At 34.9% G+C, this 16974-nt stretch overlaps 1 protein-coding gene across 1 annotated transcript in view; it reads right to left on the reverse strand.

Annotated features, from left to right (window-relative positions):
• Positions 1-16974, reverse strand: part of LOC139489503 (uncharacterized) — a 255507-nt gene that overhangs the window by 15604 nt on the left and 222929 nt on the right. Inside the window, exons 167-170 of the mRNA XM_071275986.1 lie at positions 14397-14598; positions 9262-9456; positions 8158-8380; positions 7299-7596 (exon numbers count right to left, since the gene is read on the reverse strand). Of these exons, the coding sequence (XP_071132087.1) occupies positions 7299-7596; positions 8158-8380; positions 9262-9456; positions 14397-14598 (918 nt within the window). The remainder of the gene's footprint in view (positions 1-7298; positions 7597-8157; positions 8381-9261; positions 9457-14396; positions 14599-16974) is intronic.

Consider the following 16974-nt stretch of genomic DNA (forward strand, 5'->3'; position numbering starts at 1 on the left):
GTGCTCTTACTCAAACACAACAACGATATCCGCAGATGGAGAAAGAAACTCTTGCAATTGTTTATGGATGTAATAAATTCCATGAGTTCGTATATGGTCGCCGTGTTCAAATAGAGACAGACCATAAACCGCTACAATCAATCTTCCTGAAACCGCTTCACCAAACACTGCCTAGATTACAGAGACTTTTAATAGCATTAGAAAAGTATGATCTTAAAGTTGACTATAAACAAGGCAAAGAGATGTATCTAGCAGATCATCTCAGTAGATCGTTCCTAAAAGAAACAAAGGAAGTATTAGTACCAGACTTACACGTGAATGACATTCATTTGATATCATACTTGCCAATTGCACCAGAAATGTATGCTAAATTTCAGAAGGTAACTGCAAATGATGAACACCTTCAAAAATTACAAGATGTCATATTTAATGGATGGCCAAATGAAAAATCTGAACTTATACACTCTTTGAGGCCATACTGGACTTACCGTGATGAACTTTCAGTCATCGATGGACTATTGTACAAGTCAAACAAAGCAATTGTACCAAAAGCGCTACAAAATGAAATGTTGGACAAAATACACGAATCACATCTTGGAATCGTAATGTGCAAAAGCCGTGCACGTGATGTACTATTCTGGATCGGCATGGGACAAGACATCGAGGACAAAGCTAAAGCATGTGGACTTTGCGCTCAACATCAATCTCTAAATGCAAAGAAACCGATGTTAATGCCAAAAATACCGGTAAGACCCTGGTCAAAAGTTGCTACCGACTTATTTGAATACCAAAAACAACATTATCTATTAGTAGTAGACTACTACTCAAAGTGGCCAGAAGTTATGAAACTAGACAATGAAACTAGCAAAAACACCATTGATTACTTAAAAGGACTAATGTCAAGATTTGGATATATTGACGAATTAGTTTCCGACAATGGTCCTCAGTTTTCTTCATTAGAATTCAAAAGATTTGCTACCGAATATGGATTTAAACATACAACGAGCAGCCCACACTATGCTCAGTCGAACGGACAAGCAGAAAGAAGCGTTCAAACCATCAAGAAGCTAATTATGAAATCGAAGGATCCACACAAAGCTCTATTAGACTATAGAAACACACCGTTGGACATTGATCTTTCGCCAGCACAATTGTTCCTAAATAGGAGATTAAAAACATCACTACCTACTTCATTACCGCTATTGATGCCACAAAACGTCAACAACAGTGAAATTATCAAAAAACTCGAAATTCGCCAAAAGAAAGCTAAAACCAACTATGATAAACATTGTGGACCTGAATTGAAACAGCTAAAACAAGGAGACTCTATTGTAATGTACACAGATGGAAAATGGAAAGCAGGAAAAATAATTCAAAAACACCACACTCCTCGCTCTTATGTAGTACAAACATCAGATGGCAGGCGTTACAGAAGAAACCGTAGGCATATAAGACCAACCGCTTACAATGGAAACACAGTTGAAAATGAACATTTCAAGAACAATCACAATTTAACGGTCCGTAAAACTTCAACTGTCTGTAACAATTCACAAACATTAGACCGCAGTGAAACCGTTGCGTCTGAGGAAAATGAAAGTATTGAACCATCTAACTCACCCGTGACAAGATCTGGAAGAACAGTCAAAGTGCCAACCAAATTAAATGACTATGTAAAATAATTTTGTTGAACTGTCAAGTAGATTTTAGAAAGTATTTAGCTAGTTTTAGTTAGTTATCAGAAAAGACAATATATAGACTTTAAGTTAAATTGGAAAAGATCTTTTGTTAAATTTGTCGAGTAACTTATGACAATAAGCATTTGACGTCTTGAGCCGAACAGTTTTATCATTTTTACACAATTTAATCTACTGTGTGATGGTTCATATTCTGGACGCCAGTCTTTGCTCCTTTGTAATAAATCTACATACCAAAAAACAAATATGAAGCTTAGAAATGGAAAAATATTAAATACTAAACTCGTTCAAAGGGTATCTACACGTCTCAATCTTCAGAATCGCTTATCTAAAAATACTACCATAGCTAACGTTTTTAACAATAAAAATCGTGGTTACCCTTCTATCGATAAGTGTCATGCCAAAAAATGACTTACGTGTCCCCGTCTTTCCACCAACAATACAGTAAGGTCCACATTTAATGGTCGCACATTTTCTCTAAATTTTGAAACTGATATTACTTGAAAAACAAACAGTATTATTTATTTACTCACATGAAACAAACCGGGATGCGGTATTCAGTACGTAGGTGAAACTGGGCGATATTTATCTAAACGCACGCAAGAACACCTGTATCGTTTTAAAAGACCCAATAAATTCAAAAGTATCATTTATCAACATCTTAAGAAGCACAGTCATCCTATTAAATATTTAACAGTTCAACCTTTAGAAGTAGTAAATAAGCAGCCTGGTGAATCTCATTCCAAGTTTGTACGATCACGAAAAATAAATGAATTAAATTGGATTAAAAAATTACAGACAGTCTACCCTCTCGGTCTTAATGATAATATCATGGGAATTGGCAATATATCAAGAACCGATTCTGTTAACATTTTGGATATAGTTTCTAAAACTGTTCGTAAAAATCGTTCTCATGGACGCAGAAAAAATCGCAATCAAAGAAAATTTCGGACCAACCATACAAATATTTCGGACCTAATTTCCATTTCAAAAAACAACGGCAGACATTATCTGTTAACCAAACTTTGTTCTTTACCTATAAATAAATTAAATAAAATTTTAGAGGATTGCAACACAATTTCATATTACAGTCCTAAGTATGAAATTGTCCAAATTATAATGGCATATTGTTATTCTAAACTGTTTCCAAAAATTGATCGCCCTGAAGATCATAAAAAACATTTTATTAAAATAAAGTATGTCAATAAAGGTTTTGATTTTGTAAATATTGCCGGTATTTTTAACGACCATTCTGTTAAAGACCAAATTCCTGGATATTTTGATAATACTGAACTCCCTCTCATTTGTTATATTTACAAGAAATCTACCCGAAAATATGTGTTTAATTATAGCCAATTGTGTAAAGATGTAAATATCACTGAAAATACACCTATGTCGTGTAATTGCAGTAATTCAGAATACACCTATGGACCAATTTCCCATGTTATAACAGGAGACCTTAACATCGTTCGCGACCGAGAGTTAAAATCATTCCTCAGTAAAGGACCTAAATATCGTCCCCCGTCAACTATTAACTGGAATGAGTGTCGTAATATCATCAACGACTCACTCCGCGCCTACTGTTTGAAATGGGTAAAACGGGAAAAAGCTGACAAAAAATCTTTGGACTCTTTTTTTAATTCAGTAATGAAGATAGTTGATATTCGAATACAACATTTTAAAGAACATTTTACCCTCAACAAAAACTATAAAAACCCTATTTCGCGTATCAAAAATAAACTAACAGAACTAGCCAAGGAATTTGTTTTTGTCCCGGCTGATAAAGCTGCTAATAATATCATTATTGTTTGACGTAAATTTTATATAGAGGTTCTGCAAAAGGAAATCACGAATTCACCAACATTCCAACTGACTTCATTTTCAGAAAACGACATCTGTAACAAACATAAACTTTTAGCTACTTCTTTACAAGCAGAACCAAACACAATGAAAGTCCCAACTATGTACTGGCTTCCGAAGCTGCACAAAAAACCTTACAAATATAGATTTATTTCATCTTCCAGCCATTGTTCAACTACTAAATTGTCTGTTTTACTTACTAGTACACTTGGTACAATAAAAAACCTGATAATAAATTGTTCAAATAAGGCCTTTGAAAATAGTGGAATTAATTACTTTTGGAGTGTCAAAAACTCGTTGGAAGTACTTGATAAATTGCATGCATATATTGGTGATTTTGAATCTGTTCAAAGTTTTGATTTTTCTACCCTATATACCACTTTGCCTCATATTCTTATTAAGAAAAAATTCACATCCCTAATTAACTGGGCATTTAAAAAGTCGGAATGCGAGTACATATGTTCAAACTCTTTTAGATCATTTTTTAGTAGCAATAAACAAAAGAACTATGTCAATTGGACATGCTTTGATACTATTTATGCACTTGAATTTTTACTTGATAACATTTTTGTTCGCTTTGGAGATTCCGTATATCGTCAAGTTATTGGAATTCCAATGGGGACTAACTGTGCACCACTTATTGCGGACCTGTTTTTGTATTGTTATGAGTTACAATTTATGACTAAAATTAGCAAAGACCCATCAAAACAACATTTGATACAAAAATTTAACAATACTTTTAGATATTTGGATGATATATTGGCTCTAAATAATGACGACTTCAGTATGTATACTAAAGAAATTTATCCTGTAGAACTTACTTTAAATAAAGCTAATGATAACAATGACCACTGCCCTTTCCTCGATCTTGATATCTATATCATAAACGGGAAGCTTAATACAAAAATTTATGATAAAAGAGATGATTTTTCATTTCCTATTGTTAATTATCCATTTTTAGATGGTGACGTTCCCTTGTCACCATCTTATGGTGTTTATATATCTCAACTTGTACGATTCGCTCGTGTATGTAACAATGTATTAGATTTTAGCGAGAGAAATTTATGTATTACTGAAAAATTATTACACCAGGGTTTTCGATATCACAAACTGGTCAAAACATTTACTAAATTTTATCACCGGTATAAGGAAATAATTCGTAAATATAACTCAACATGCAGACATCTTATACATTCAGGTATTTCACATCCAAAATTTTATGGAAATATTCTTTATAAAGCACAAAAATGTCAGTATTCTCCTCAGAAACTAACAAAACCTTTAAATAGACTTATTAAAAGGGGATATAGTTACGATACTGTTGTCAGGTCATTAAAGATTGCATATTTTGGCTTTAACATTGATTCACTGATAGGGTCTTTGCATCGGAACTAAACACATTTATTTCTAAAAAAACAGTTGTTGGCATGACACGGGTTATGTTCTTCTCATATATTTTATGATAGTATGATACTAAACCCTTAACGGGAGGGATTGTACCTGATATTCATATGATGAAGACATAATCTTTCAATCAGTTTAATTGAGGTCTGGAGCTGACATGTCAGTTAACTGCTAGTAGTCTGTTGTTATTTATGTATTATTGTCATTTTATTTATTTTCTTTTGTTACATCTTTTGACATCAGACTCGGACTTCTCTTGAACTGAATTTTAATGTCCGTATTGTTATTCTTTTACTTTTCTACATTGGCTAGAGGTATAGGGGGAGGGGGGAGATCTCATAAACATGTTTAACCCCGCTGCAATTTTGCGCCTGTCCCAAGTCAGGAGCCTCTGGCCTTTGTTAGTCTTGTATGATTTTAATTTTTAGTTTCTTGTGTATAATTCGGAGTTTAGTATGACGTCCATTATCACTGTACTATTATGCATATTTTAGGGGCCAGCTGAAGGACACCTACGGGTGCGGGAATTCTCGCTACATTGAAGACCCATTGGTTGCCTTCGGCTGTTGTTTGCTCTATGGTCGGGTGGTTGTCGCTTTGACATATTCACCATTTCCTTTCTCAATTTTATTAACCAAGTCAGTATTAATTTCTAGTCATAATCATTCAGTATTAATTTTAACTGGATAATACTCAAATTCATTTATTCATTAAATCATTTCATTTTTATTTCATCTTTTAGAAAAAGGGGGATGTCACATACCGTAATATTGACATATCTTAACCGGATACGATCCGGACATTATTGTTATACATTATAATACCCTCCTGTATAGAAGGTTAATAAAATATCTTGTTATTGTCAATATGTCTTCCTCATAGTTATTCAACAAACACAATGAAGCAGATACAGCACAAAGAGGCGATTTTCTGATAACTTGACGCAACCCCACTCCCCAGTTGCCTTATCATATGGTCTATGAATGCAAAAAATAATGAGACTTTCCAATACTGTTTTGGCGTGGTTGCAGGGTGATTGGCTCCGGTATAGTCTGTCAACCACATCGCTTCGGCATATTTTCAACGATATCGAATGGATCTGATAATTCTAATGCCGATTGGTACATCTCATTCCAAACTGATGAACTGTACACTGTAAAATGTGCTCCAAAACTACATATCTTAGACTGAGTATTACAAATTCAAAAGTAAAAATCTTGTAAAAGATACAAGTAACCTTACGATTTTGTCATAATCTCCAAAAAAAACAAACAATTATTTTGAAACCATATGTCGTTATTTAATGATATTTCATCAATTAAAAAAAGTGACAACATAGTTGTTTCCTTTAACATTCAATTTATAAATTTTTATTTTGCCATTTCTTTTTTTTGCATGCCGAATCAATGTGCACGCAACTACGGAGCTACGATCTTTTTCTGAATGAACAGCCTCATCAACACTTGTAACTAGGTTGTCAAACTAATATCCAGGATAGACGAAAAAGACACCAAAAGTCTCCGATTCCGATTGACCAACTCATCTCTCTCTCTTCTGCTTTTTTTTTTTTTTTTTTTTTTTTGTGAAAACGACGTGGATGCACGTGCTGTCGTGCCTCCGGGTAGCTACGCCCCTGCATTTACATTTACAAAGTATAACCATAGTAATTCTAAATGTACATATATCGTTTTAGCCTTTAATTAATATTTCTTTTTTTACACAAACTTTCTTTGAATTTATTGATAAATTAAGTCTACAAATAAAGAAAGTAACAAATACATTCAATGAGTACAAAGACCAAAACTATTTATCAACCTCTAAGTTACTACAGTACCTATGCATGTGTAAGGTTATGTAGACAATGCACTGGCGGATCTAGAAATTTTCATAAGTGGGGGCCCACTGACTTCGTTAAGAGGGGGCCCACTCCAGTCACGTTTCAGTGATTCCCTATATAAGCAACCAATTTTTTTCCCAAAAAGGGGGGGCCCGGGCCCCCTGGGCCCCCCCTCTAAATCCGCCTCTGCAATGTGATGCAAAGGCTCTTCATAACTTATAAACTACAAAGAGGTTCATTTTGTTGTCATTCTAATGTACATGATAATGTCTTGAGTACTGCAAAATGCTTTTTCACTTTAAAACATTAAAATAAAATATACATATATATAATTTTCACTCTGAAAAAGATAAAATTATAGCTGTTTTAGATCTTGTATTGTAAGGTATAGAGTGAATCATAGATGATTTGTAACTTAAGTTTTAACTATAGACTTACAATATGTATTTTTTTTTGTCTATTCAAACAAAAGTACAAAAAAAAGGCATTTTAATCATATGTACCTATTTTTTATCCTGCAGCATACAATCACTATGATAGCAATGATGACTATAATCACAACAGAAAGACCAATCACAACTTTAACCCATGCAGCCAATCCACAGTCAGGACAAGAACAATCATATCCACCATACTTGTTAGTGCAGGTGTAAGAATCTGGACAGGGTTTACGTAGGCATTCATCCACATCCTCTTCACAATGTAGTCCAGTAAACTCTGGTGGACATTCACAGTCATAATAGAAATCAAAACTGTCAGCTCTGTGAGTATCTTCACAAGGGTAATTACTTGTGTTCTTTGCTGAAAAAGAATTTATTACAATCATGTCAGTTAATTCCATAGATATGCGGATTGGAACAGTCTTAAGGACATTCCTGCTAAATTGCCTCAAATTTGTAAATTTTAAATTGTCCAATTATTTCTAAAAACAGAATTTTGGAACTTAATATATTAAGAAAAGCCGTTCTGACTTTATTCGAAGAGCAAACAATATTTATAAAGTATATAATAGGTAAAATTTTCTAACTATCAATTAAATCTCATAAACCAAAGAAGTATTTTCCCTGTTGAATTTGACAAATTGATTGGCCGGAGTCAATGTTTCAGTATTGGAAAACCCCAAAATCAGTCAGACTACAGCTGTTTTCAAGAATTAACGAAATGTGACATAGATTATGGAACAACTTTAAGATCCATGACAATGCTGTGGACAAAAAAAAGAAATCTCTATGTGTCACTGCAGTATCTCTTAATTTACCAGTTATAACTCAATTATTCAACTATTTAATATAAATACTCTACAATGAGCTTTTATCAACACCATAGTTCAAACTATCAACAGGTTACAACTTTGATTTTTACCTTGACATGCCCCTTTGTTTTGACAGGGTGATTCCAAAATAGCAACCTGTATGGTAACCACTTCAGATGAGCTGTTCCTATCATCCATCACGTACAGCTTTATATAGTCATAACCATAGTAATTGTCAAGTTGAATATAGGTCACTGTGATATAGATCCATGACATATCTGTTACATTGTATGGTAATGTTTGAGTAAAATTCCCACAAAGTAAATTATCAATCTGAAATGGAACATAAGTGTTGATGATAGACATTTTTCTTTTCAGTTTTTTGTCATTCTTATTTTTACATAAAACAAGGTTTTTAAATAAGCATCAAGTTGAGAAAACCTGCATTACAGCTTAATTTCATGATGTTAGTAAGATTTTTTTTTAATTTGATGTAACTATCATTTTTTTCTTCTTAGTTGATTTTTGTGCATTATAACTTACCTTAAAAAATAAATTGCAAACACTTGATAGTATGACTAAACCTTTTCATGTTATGTAAACATGAAAACTTGAGCACTAAGTTTACTCCATGCATGCATGGACGAAGGCAACTAACATTAACTTAGTCCATACTTGCATGGACTAAGCTGCTTTAATAATTAATTAATTTCAAAAGTCTATTTTAAGTTAGTTTAGCTCATGCATGCATGGACTAAGTCTGTTGTGTTAGTCCACTAAGTTAATGTTAGTTGCCTTCGTCCATGCATGCATGGAATAAGCTTAGTTCCGACGTTTTCAAGCTAAAGAATATAAAGATATTCATAAACACTTAGGATAGAAATTAGCAACTGAAACCTGTAGACTGAATAATTATTGTTCTGAAACAAAATCTCAGTATAAAATGATGTTTTGAGAAGTAGTATAACTATGAGATATGCAGGAACAAACTGTTATATAAGGATGCATCAAAGGTGATTTTGAGTATATTATGTTAATGAGACAAAAACCCAACAACACATGGAGAGGACACGTGTCACTATCTCCTCACAGAATAAATTAATTTGTGATAATAACATTGTCAGAAGTTTGCATTCAAAATATAAATGTAGGAAGAACATACAATAATTAAATTACTATGGCATAATAAAGTATTTGAATGTTAAAAAACTTACCAATGGATCATGAGGGCATGGTCCTATATCAGGAGGCATCAACTGTTGTTGTGAAATAGTAATATTTCCATGATCAAGTTGTGATACCATCAAAGTTAAATTGTCTTGTACATCAATATCATATGCTCCAAACACAGCCCTGAACTGATCAGACCAGATGTGTTCTGTGTAATTGGTTTTCTGCTCTAGGTATACCTATAAAAATGTGATTTTTCATGAGTGAAATAAAGACAACAGTTCAAGGGTAAATGAAAGATTCAATCTTAAAAAAGTATCACTGTATTTTGAAATTTTGATTACACTGTTTCGTAGTCTTTCCTGCTCTTTCTTTCATATGTTTACAATCTGTGTTTCACTACTTAAAAAGAAGTTCCAAATGAGAAACTAGAGGCTCTTTACTAGAGGCTCTAAAGAGCCTGTGTCGCTCACCTTGGTCTATGTGAATATTAAACAAAGGAAGAAGATGGATTCATGACAAAATTGTGTTTTGGTGATGATAATGTGTTTGTACATCTTAGGGAGCTACCATTTGATTTTTATGGGGGGGGGGCTAGGATGAAAAATTTTGTCCTGCATTTTTTTTTAGCTGTAATCTCTGTCCTGCCTTTTTATTTTTCACTCTGTTCGGTCCTGCCTTTTTTTTAAGTTTATCCTGACTTTTTTTTACCTAAATTGTCATACTGGCTTTTTTTTTTTGCAAGTGTCTCATCCTGCCTTTTTTTTTTTAACTCAAAACTCCTGTCCTGCCTATTTTTTTCAAATTTCATCCTAGCCCCCCCATAAAAATCAAATGGTAGCTCCCTTACTTTACTGAACATTCTTGCTGCTTACAATTATCTCTATCTATAATGAACTTGGCCCAGTAGTTTCAGTAAAAAATGTTTGTAAAAATTTACAAATTTTATGAAAATTGTTAAAAATTGACTATAAAGGACAATAACTCCTTAGGGGGTCAATTGACCATTTCAGTCATGTTGACTTATTTGTAAATCTTACTTTGCTGTACATTATTGCTGTTTAAAGTTTATCTCTATCTATAATAATATTCAAGATAATAACCCAAAAACAGTAAAATTTCCTTAAAATTACCAATTAAGGGGCAGCAACCCAATAACGGGTTGTCCAATTCATCCGAAAATTTCAGGGCAGATAGATTTTGACCTGATAAACAATTTAACCCATGTCAGATTTGCTCTAGATGCTTTGGTTTTTGAGTTTTAAGCCAAAAACTGCATTTTACCCCTATGTTTTATTTTTAGCCATGGCAGCCATCTTGGTTGAATGGCCGGGTCAAGGACACATTTTTTAAACTAGATACCCCAAAGATGATTGTGGCCAAGTTTGGATTAATTTGGCCCAGTAGTTTCAGAGAAGAAGATTTTTGTAAAAGATTACTAAGATTTAAGAAAAATTGTTAAAAATTGACTATAAAGGGCAATAACTCCTAAAGGGGTCAACTGACCATTTCGGTCAAGTTCACTTATTTGTAAATCTTACTTTGCTGAACATTATTGCTGTTTACAGTTTATCTCTATCTATAATAATATTCAAGATAATAACCAAAAACAGTAAAATTTCCTTAAAATTACCAGTTCAGGGGCAGCAACCCAACAACGGGTTGTCGGATTCATCTGAAAATTTGAGGGCAGATAGATTTTGACCTGATAAACAATTTTACATCATGTCAAATTTGCTCTAAATGCTTTGGTTTTTGAGTTATAAGCCAAAAACTGCATTTTACCCATATGTTCTATTTTTAGCCATTGCAGCCATCTTGGTTGGTTGGCCCGGTCACGCCACACATTTTTTAAACTAGATACCCCAAAGATGATTGTGGCCAAGTTTGGATTAATTTGGCCCAGTAGTTTCAGAGGAGAAGATTTTTGTAAAAGATTACTAAGATTTACGAACTAGAGGCTCTAAAGAGCCTGTGTCGCTCACCTTGATCTATGTGCATATTAAACAAAGGACACAAATGGATTCATGACAAAATTGTATTTTGGTGATGGTGATGTGTTTGAAGTTCTTACTTTACTGAACGTTCTTGCTTCTTACAATTATATCTATAATGAACTTTGCCCATTAGTAACAGAGAAAAAAAAATTGACTATAAAGGGCAATAACTCCTTAAGGGGTCAATTGACCATTTAGGTCATGTGGACTTATTTGTAGATCTTACTTTGATGAACATTATTGCTGTTTACAGTTTATCGCTATCTATAATAGTATTCAAGATAATAACCAAAAACAGCAAAATTTCTTTAAAAATTACCAATTGGAGGGCAGCAACCCAACAACCGGTTGTCCAAGTCATTTGAATATTTCAGAGCAGATATATATTGACTTGATTAACAATTTAACTCCTTGTCAGATTTCCTCTAAATGATTTGGTTTCAGAGTTATAAGCAAAAAACTACATTTTACCCCTGTTCTATTTTTAGCCATGGTGGCCATCTTGGTTGGATGGCCAGGTCATCGGACACATTTTTCAAACAAGGTACCTCAAAGATGATTGTGGTTAAGTTTGAATTAATTTGGCCCAGTAGTTTCAGAGGAGAAGATTTTTGTAAAAGATAACTAAGATTTACGAAAAATGGTTAAAAATTGACTATAAAGGGCAATAACTCCTAAAGGGGTCAACTGACCATTTCGGTCATGTTGACTTATTTGTAAATCTTACTTTGATGAACATTATTGCTGTTTACAGTTTATCTCTATCTATAATAATATTCAAGATAATAACCAAAAACAGCAAAATTTCCTCAAAATGACCAATTCAGGGGCAGCAACCCAACAACGGGTTGATCGATTCATCTGAAAATTTCAGGGCAGATAGATCTTGACCTGATAAACATATTTACCCCATGTCAGATTTCCTCTAAATGCTTTGGTTTTTGAGTTATAAGCCAAAAACTGCATGTTCTATTTTTAGCCGTGGCGGCCATCTTGGTTGGTTGGCCCGGGTCACGCCACACATTTTTTAAACTAGATACCCCAAAGATGATTGTGGCCAACTTTGGATTAATTTGGCCCATTAGTTTCAGAGGAGAAGATTTTTGTAAAAGATTACTTAGATTTATGAAAAATGGTTAAAAATTGACTATAAAGGGCAATAACTCCTTAAGGGGTCAACTGACCATTTCGGTCATGTTGACTTATTTGTAAATCTAACTTTGCTGAACATTATTGCTGTTTACAGTTTGTCTCTATCTATAATAATATTCAAGATAATAACCAAAAACGGCAAAATTTCCTCAAAATTACCAATTCAGGGTCAGCAACCCAACAACAGGTTGACCGATTCATCTGAAAATTTCAGGGCAGATAGATCTTGACCTGATGAACATTTTTACCCCACATCAGATTTCCTCTAAATGCTTTGGTTTTTGAGTTATAAGCCAAAAACTGCATTTTACCCCTATGTTCTATTTTTAGCCGTGGCGGCCATCTTGGTTGGTTGACCGGGTCACGCCACACATTTTTTAAACTAGATACCCCAAAGATGATTGTGGCCAAGTTTGGATTAATTTGGCCCAGTAGTTTCAGAGGAGAAGATTTTTGTAAAAGATTACTTAGATTTATGAAAAATGGTTAAAAATTGACTATAAAGGGCAATAACTCCTAAAGGGGTCAACTGACCATTTCGGTCATGTTGACTTATTTGTAAATCTAACTTTGCCGAACATTATTGCTGTTTACAGTTTATCTCTATCTAAAATAATATTCAAGATAATAACCAAAAACAGCAAAATTTCCTCAAAATGACCAATTCAGGGGCAGCAACCCAACAACGGGTTGACCGATTCATCTGAAAATTTCAGGGCAGATAGATCTTGACCTGATAAACATATTTACCCCAGTCAGATTTCCTTTAAATGCTTTGGTTTTTGAGTTATAAGCCAAAAACTGCATTTTACCCCTATGTTCTATTTTTAGCCGTGGCGGCCATCTTGGTTGGTTGACCGGGTCACGCCACACATTTTTTGAACTAGATACCCCAATGATGATTGTGGCCAAGTTTGGTTCAATTTGGCCCAGTAGTTTCAGAGGAGAAGATTTTTGTAAAAGTTAACGACAACGGACGACGACGGACGACGGACGACGACGGACGCCAGACGCAAAGTGATGGGAAAAGCTCACTTGGCCCTTCGGGCCAGGTGAGCTAAAAATGGTTAAAAATTGACTATAAAGGTCAATAACTCCTAAAGGAGTCAACTGACCATTTTGGTCATGTTGACTTATTTGTCAATCTTACTTTGCTAAACATTATTGCTGTTTACAGTTTATCTCTATCTATAATAATATTCAAGATAATAGCCAAAAACAGCAAAAATTCCCTAAAATTACCAGTTCAGGGGCAGCAACCCAATAACGGGTTGTCGGATTCATTTGAAAATTTGAGGGCAGATAGATCTTGATCTGATAAACAATTTTACCTCATGTCAGATTTGCTCTAAATGCTTTGGTTTTTGAGTTATAAGCCAAAAACTGCATTTTACCCCTATGTTCTATTTTTAGCCATGGCAGCCATCTTGGTTGGTTGGCGGGGTCACGCCACACATTTTTTAAACTAGATACCCCAATGATGATTGTGGCCATGTTTGGTTTAATTTGGCCCAGTAGTTTCAGAGGAGAAGATTTTTGTAAAAGTTAACCACGACGGACGCCAAGTGATGGGAAAAGCTCACCTGGCCCGAAGGTCAAAAGATCTTGAATAAACTGGCATTCAATATATTCTGTAAATACTAAGTATTTACTGCATCAAAATCTGAATAACTTACCATGACTGGTTCCTTGTTAAACCTCAACAATAAAGAGCTATGGTACTGAGTAAGAAAACAACAGGGCGATCATTCTGACTGATGACATCTACTGTTATTCTGGCAATAGAACTTACCACAACTGGTTCACTACTATCCTTCAACAATAAAGAGCTACCATACTGAGTAAGGAAAATAACAGGGCGATCATTCTGACTGATGACATCTACTGTTATTGTGACAAAAGAACTTACCACAACTGGTTCGATCACTACTATCCTTCAACAATAAAGAACTACCATACTGAGTAAGGAGTACAACAGGGTGATCATTCTGACTGATGACATGGACTGTTATTGTGACAATAGAACTTACCACAACTGGTTCACTACTATCCTCCAACAATATAGAGCTACCATACTGAGTAAGGAATACAACAGGCTTATCATTCTGACTGATGACATCTACTGTTATTGTGACATTAGAACTGGCTGCTGGAATATCTGTCTGATGTTCTGTTAGAAGTATGTGTATGTATTCTGTTCCAGCACAGTCTGTACATGGGGTATACAAAAGCCTGAAAACAGATGACATAGATAGTTATTGTGACATTAGAACTGGCTTCTGGAATATCTGTCTGATGTTCTGTTAGGAGTATGTGTATGTATTCTGTTCCAGCACAGTCTGTACATGGGGTATACAAAAGCCTGAAAACAGATGACATAGATAGTTATTGTGACATTAGAACTGGCTGCTGGAATATCTGTCTGATGTTCTGTTAGGAGTATGTGTATGTATTCTGTTCCAGCACAGTCTGTACATGGGGTATACAAAAGCCTGAAAACAGATGACATAGATAGTTATTGTGACATTAGAACTGGCTGCTGGAATATCTGTCTGATCTTCTGTTAGGAGTATGTGTATGTATTCTGTTCCAGCACAGTCTCTACATGGGGTATACAAAAGCCTGAAAACAGATGACATAGATAGTTATTGTGACATTAGAACTGGCTGCTGGAATATCTGTCTGATCTTCTGTTAGGAGTATGTGTATGTATTCTGTTCCAGCACAGTCTGTACATGGGGTATACAAAAGCCTGAAAACAGATGACATAGATAGTTATTGTGACATTAGAACTGGCTGCTGGAATATCTGTCTGATGTTCTGTTAGGAGTATGTGTATGTATTCTGTTCCAGCACAGTCTGTACATGGGGTATACAAAAGCCTGAAAACAGATGACATAGATAGTTATTGTAACATTAGAACTGGCTGCTGGAATGTCTGTCTGATGTTCTGTTAGGAGTATGTGTATGTATTCTGTTCCAGCACAGTCTGTACATGGGGTATACAAAAGTCTGAAAACAGATGACATAGATAGTTATTGTGACATTAGAACTGGCGGCTGGAATATCTGTCTGATGTTCTGTTAGGAGTATGTGTATGTATTCTGTTCCAGCACAGTCTGTACATGGGATATACAAAAGCCTGAAAACAGATGACATAGATAGTTATTGTGACATTAGAACTGGCTGCTGGAATATTTGTCTGATGTTCTGTTAGGAGTATGTGTATGTATTCTGTTCCAGCACAGTCTGTACATGGGGTATACAAAAGCCTGAAAACAGATGACATAGATAGTTATTGTGACATTAGAACTGGCTGCTGGAATATCTGTCTGATGTTCTGTTAGGAGTATGTGTATGTATTCTGTTCCAGCACAGTCTGTACATGGGGTCTACAAAAGCCTGAAAACAGATGACATAGATAGTTATTGTGACATTAGAACTGGCTGCTGGAATGTCTGTCTGATGTTCTGTTAGGAGTATGTGTATGTATTCTGTTCCAGCACAGTCTGTACATGGGGTATACAAAAGTCTGAAAACAGATGACATAGATAGTTATTGTGACATTAGAACTGGCTGCTGGAATATCTGTCTGATGTTCTGCTAGGAGTATGTGTATGTATTCTGTTCCAGCACAGTCTGTACATGGGATATACAAAAGCCTGAAAACAGATGACATAGATAGTTATTGTGACATTAGAACTGGCTGCTGGAATATCTGTCTGATGTTCTGTTAGGAGTATGTGTATGTATTCTGTTCCAGCACAGTCTGTACATGGGGTATACAAAAGCCTGAAAACAGATGACATAGATAGTTATTGTGACATTAGAACTGGCTGCTGGAATGTCTGTCTGATGTTCTGTTTGGAGTATGTGTATGTATTCTGTTCCAGCACAGTCTGTACATGGGGTATACAAAAGCCTGAAAACAGATGACATAGATAGTTATTGTGACATTAGAACTGGCTTCTGGAATATCTGTCTAATGTTCTATTAGAAGTATGTGTATGAATTCTGTTCCAGCACAGTCTCTACATGGGTATACAATAGCCTGAAAACAGACGACATAGATAGTTATTGTGACATTAGAACTGGCTCCTGGAATATCTGTCTGATGTTCTGTTAGGAGTACGTGTATGTATTCTGTTCCAGCACAGTCTGTACATGGGGTATACAAAAGCCTGAAAACAGATGACATAGATAGTTATTGTGACATTAAAACTGGCTGCTGGAATATCTGTCTGATGTTCTGTTAGGAGTATGTGTATGAATTCTGTTCCAGCATAGTCTGTACATGGGGTATACAAAAGCCTGAAAACAGATGACATAGATAGTTATTGTGACATTAGAACTGGCTGCTGGAATATCTGTCTGATGTTCTGTTAGGAGTATGTGTATGTATTCTGTTCCAGCACAGTCTCTACATGGGTATACAATAGCCTGAAAACAGACGACATAGATAGTTATTGTGACATTAGAACTGGCTCCTGGAATATCTGTCTGATGTTCTGTTAGGAGTACGTGTATGTATTCTGTTCCAGCACAGTCTGTACATGGGGTATACAAAAGCCTGAAAACAGATGACATAGATAGTTATTGTGACATTAA

The sequence above is a fragment of the Mytilus edulis genome, chromosome 9 (genome assembly GCF_963676685.1).
Source record: "Mytilus edulis chromosome 9, xbMytEdul2.2, whole genome shotgun sequence".
Classification (NCBI taxonomy): domain Eukaryota; kingdom Metazoa; phylum Mollusca; class Bivalvia; order Mytilida; family Mytilidae; genus Mytilus; species Mytilus edulis.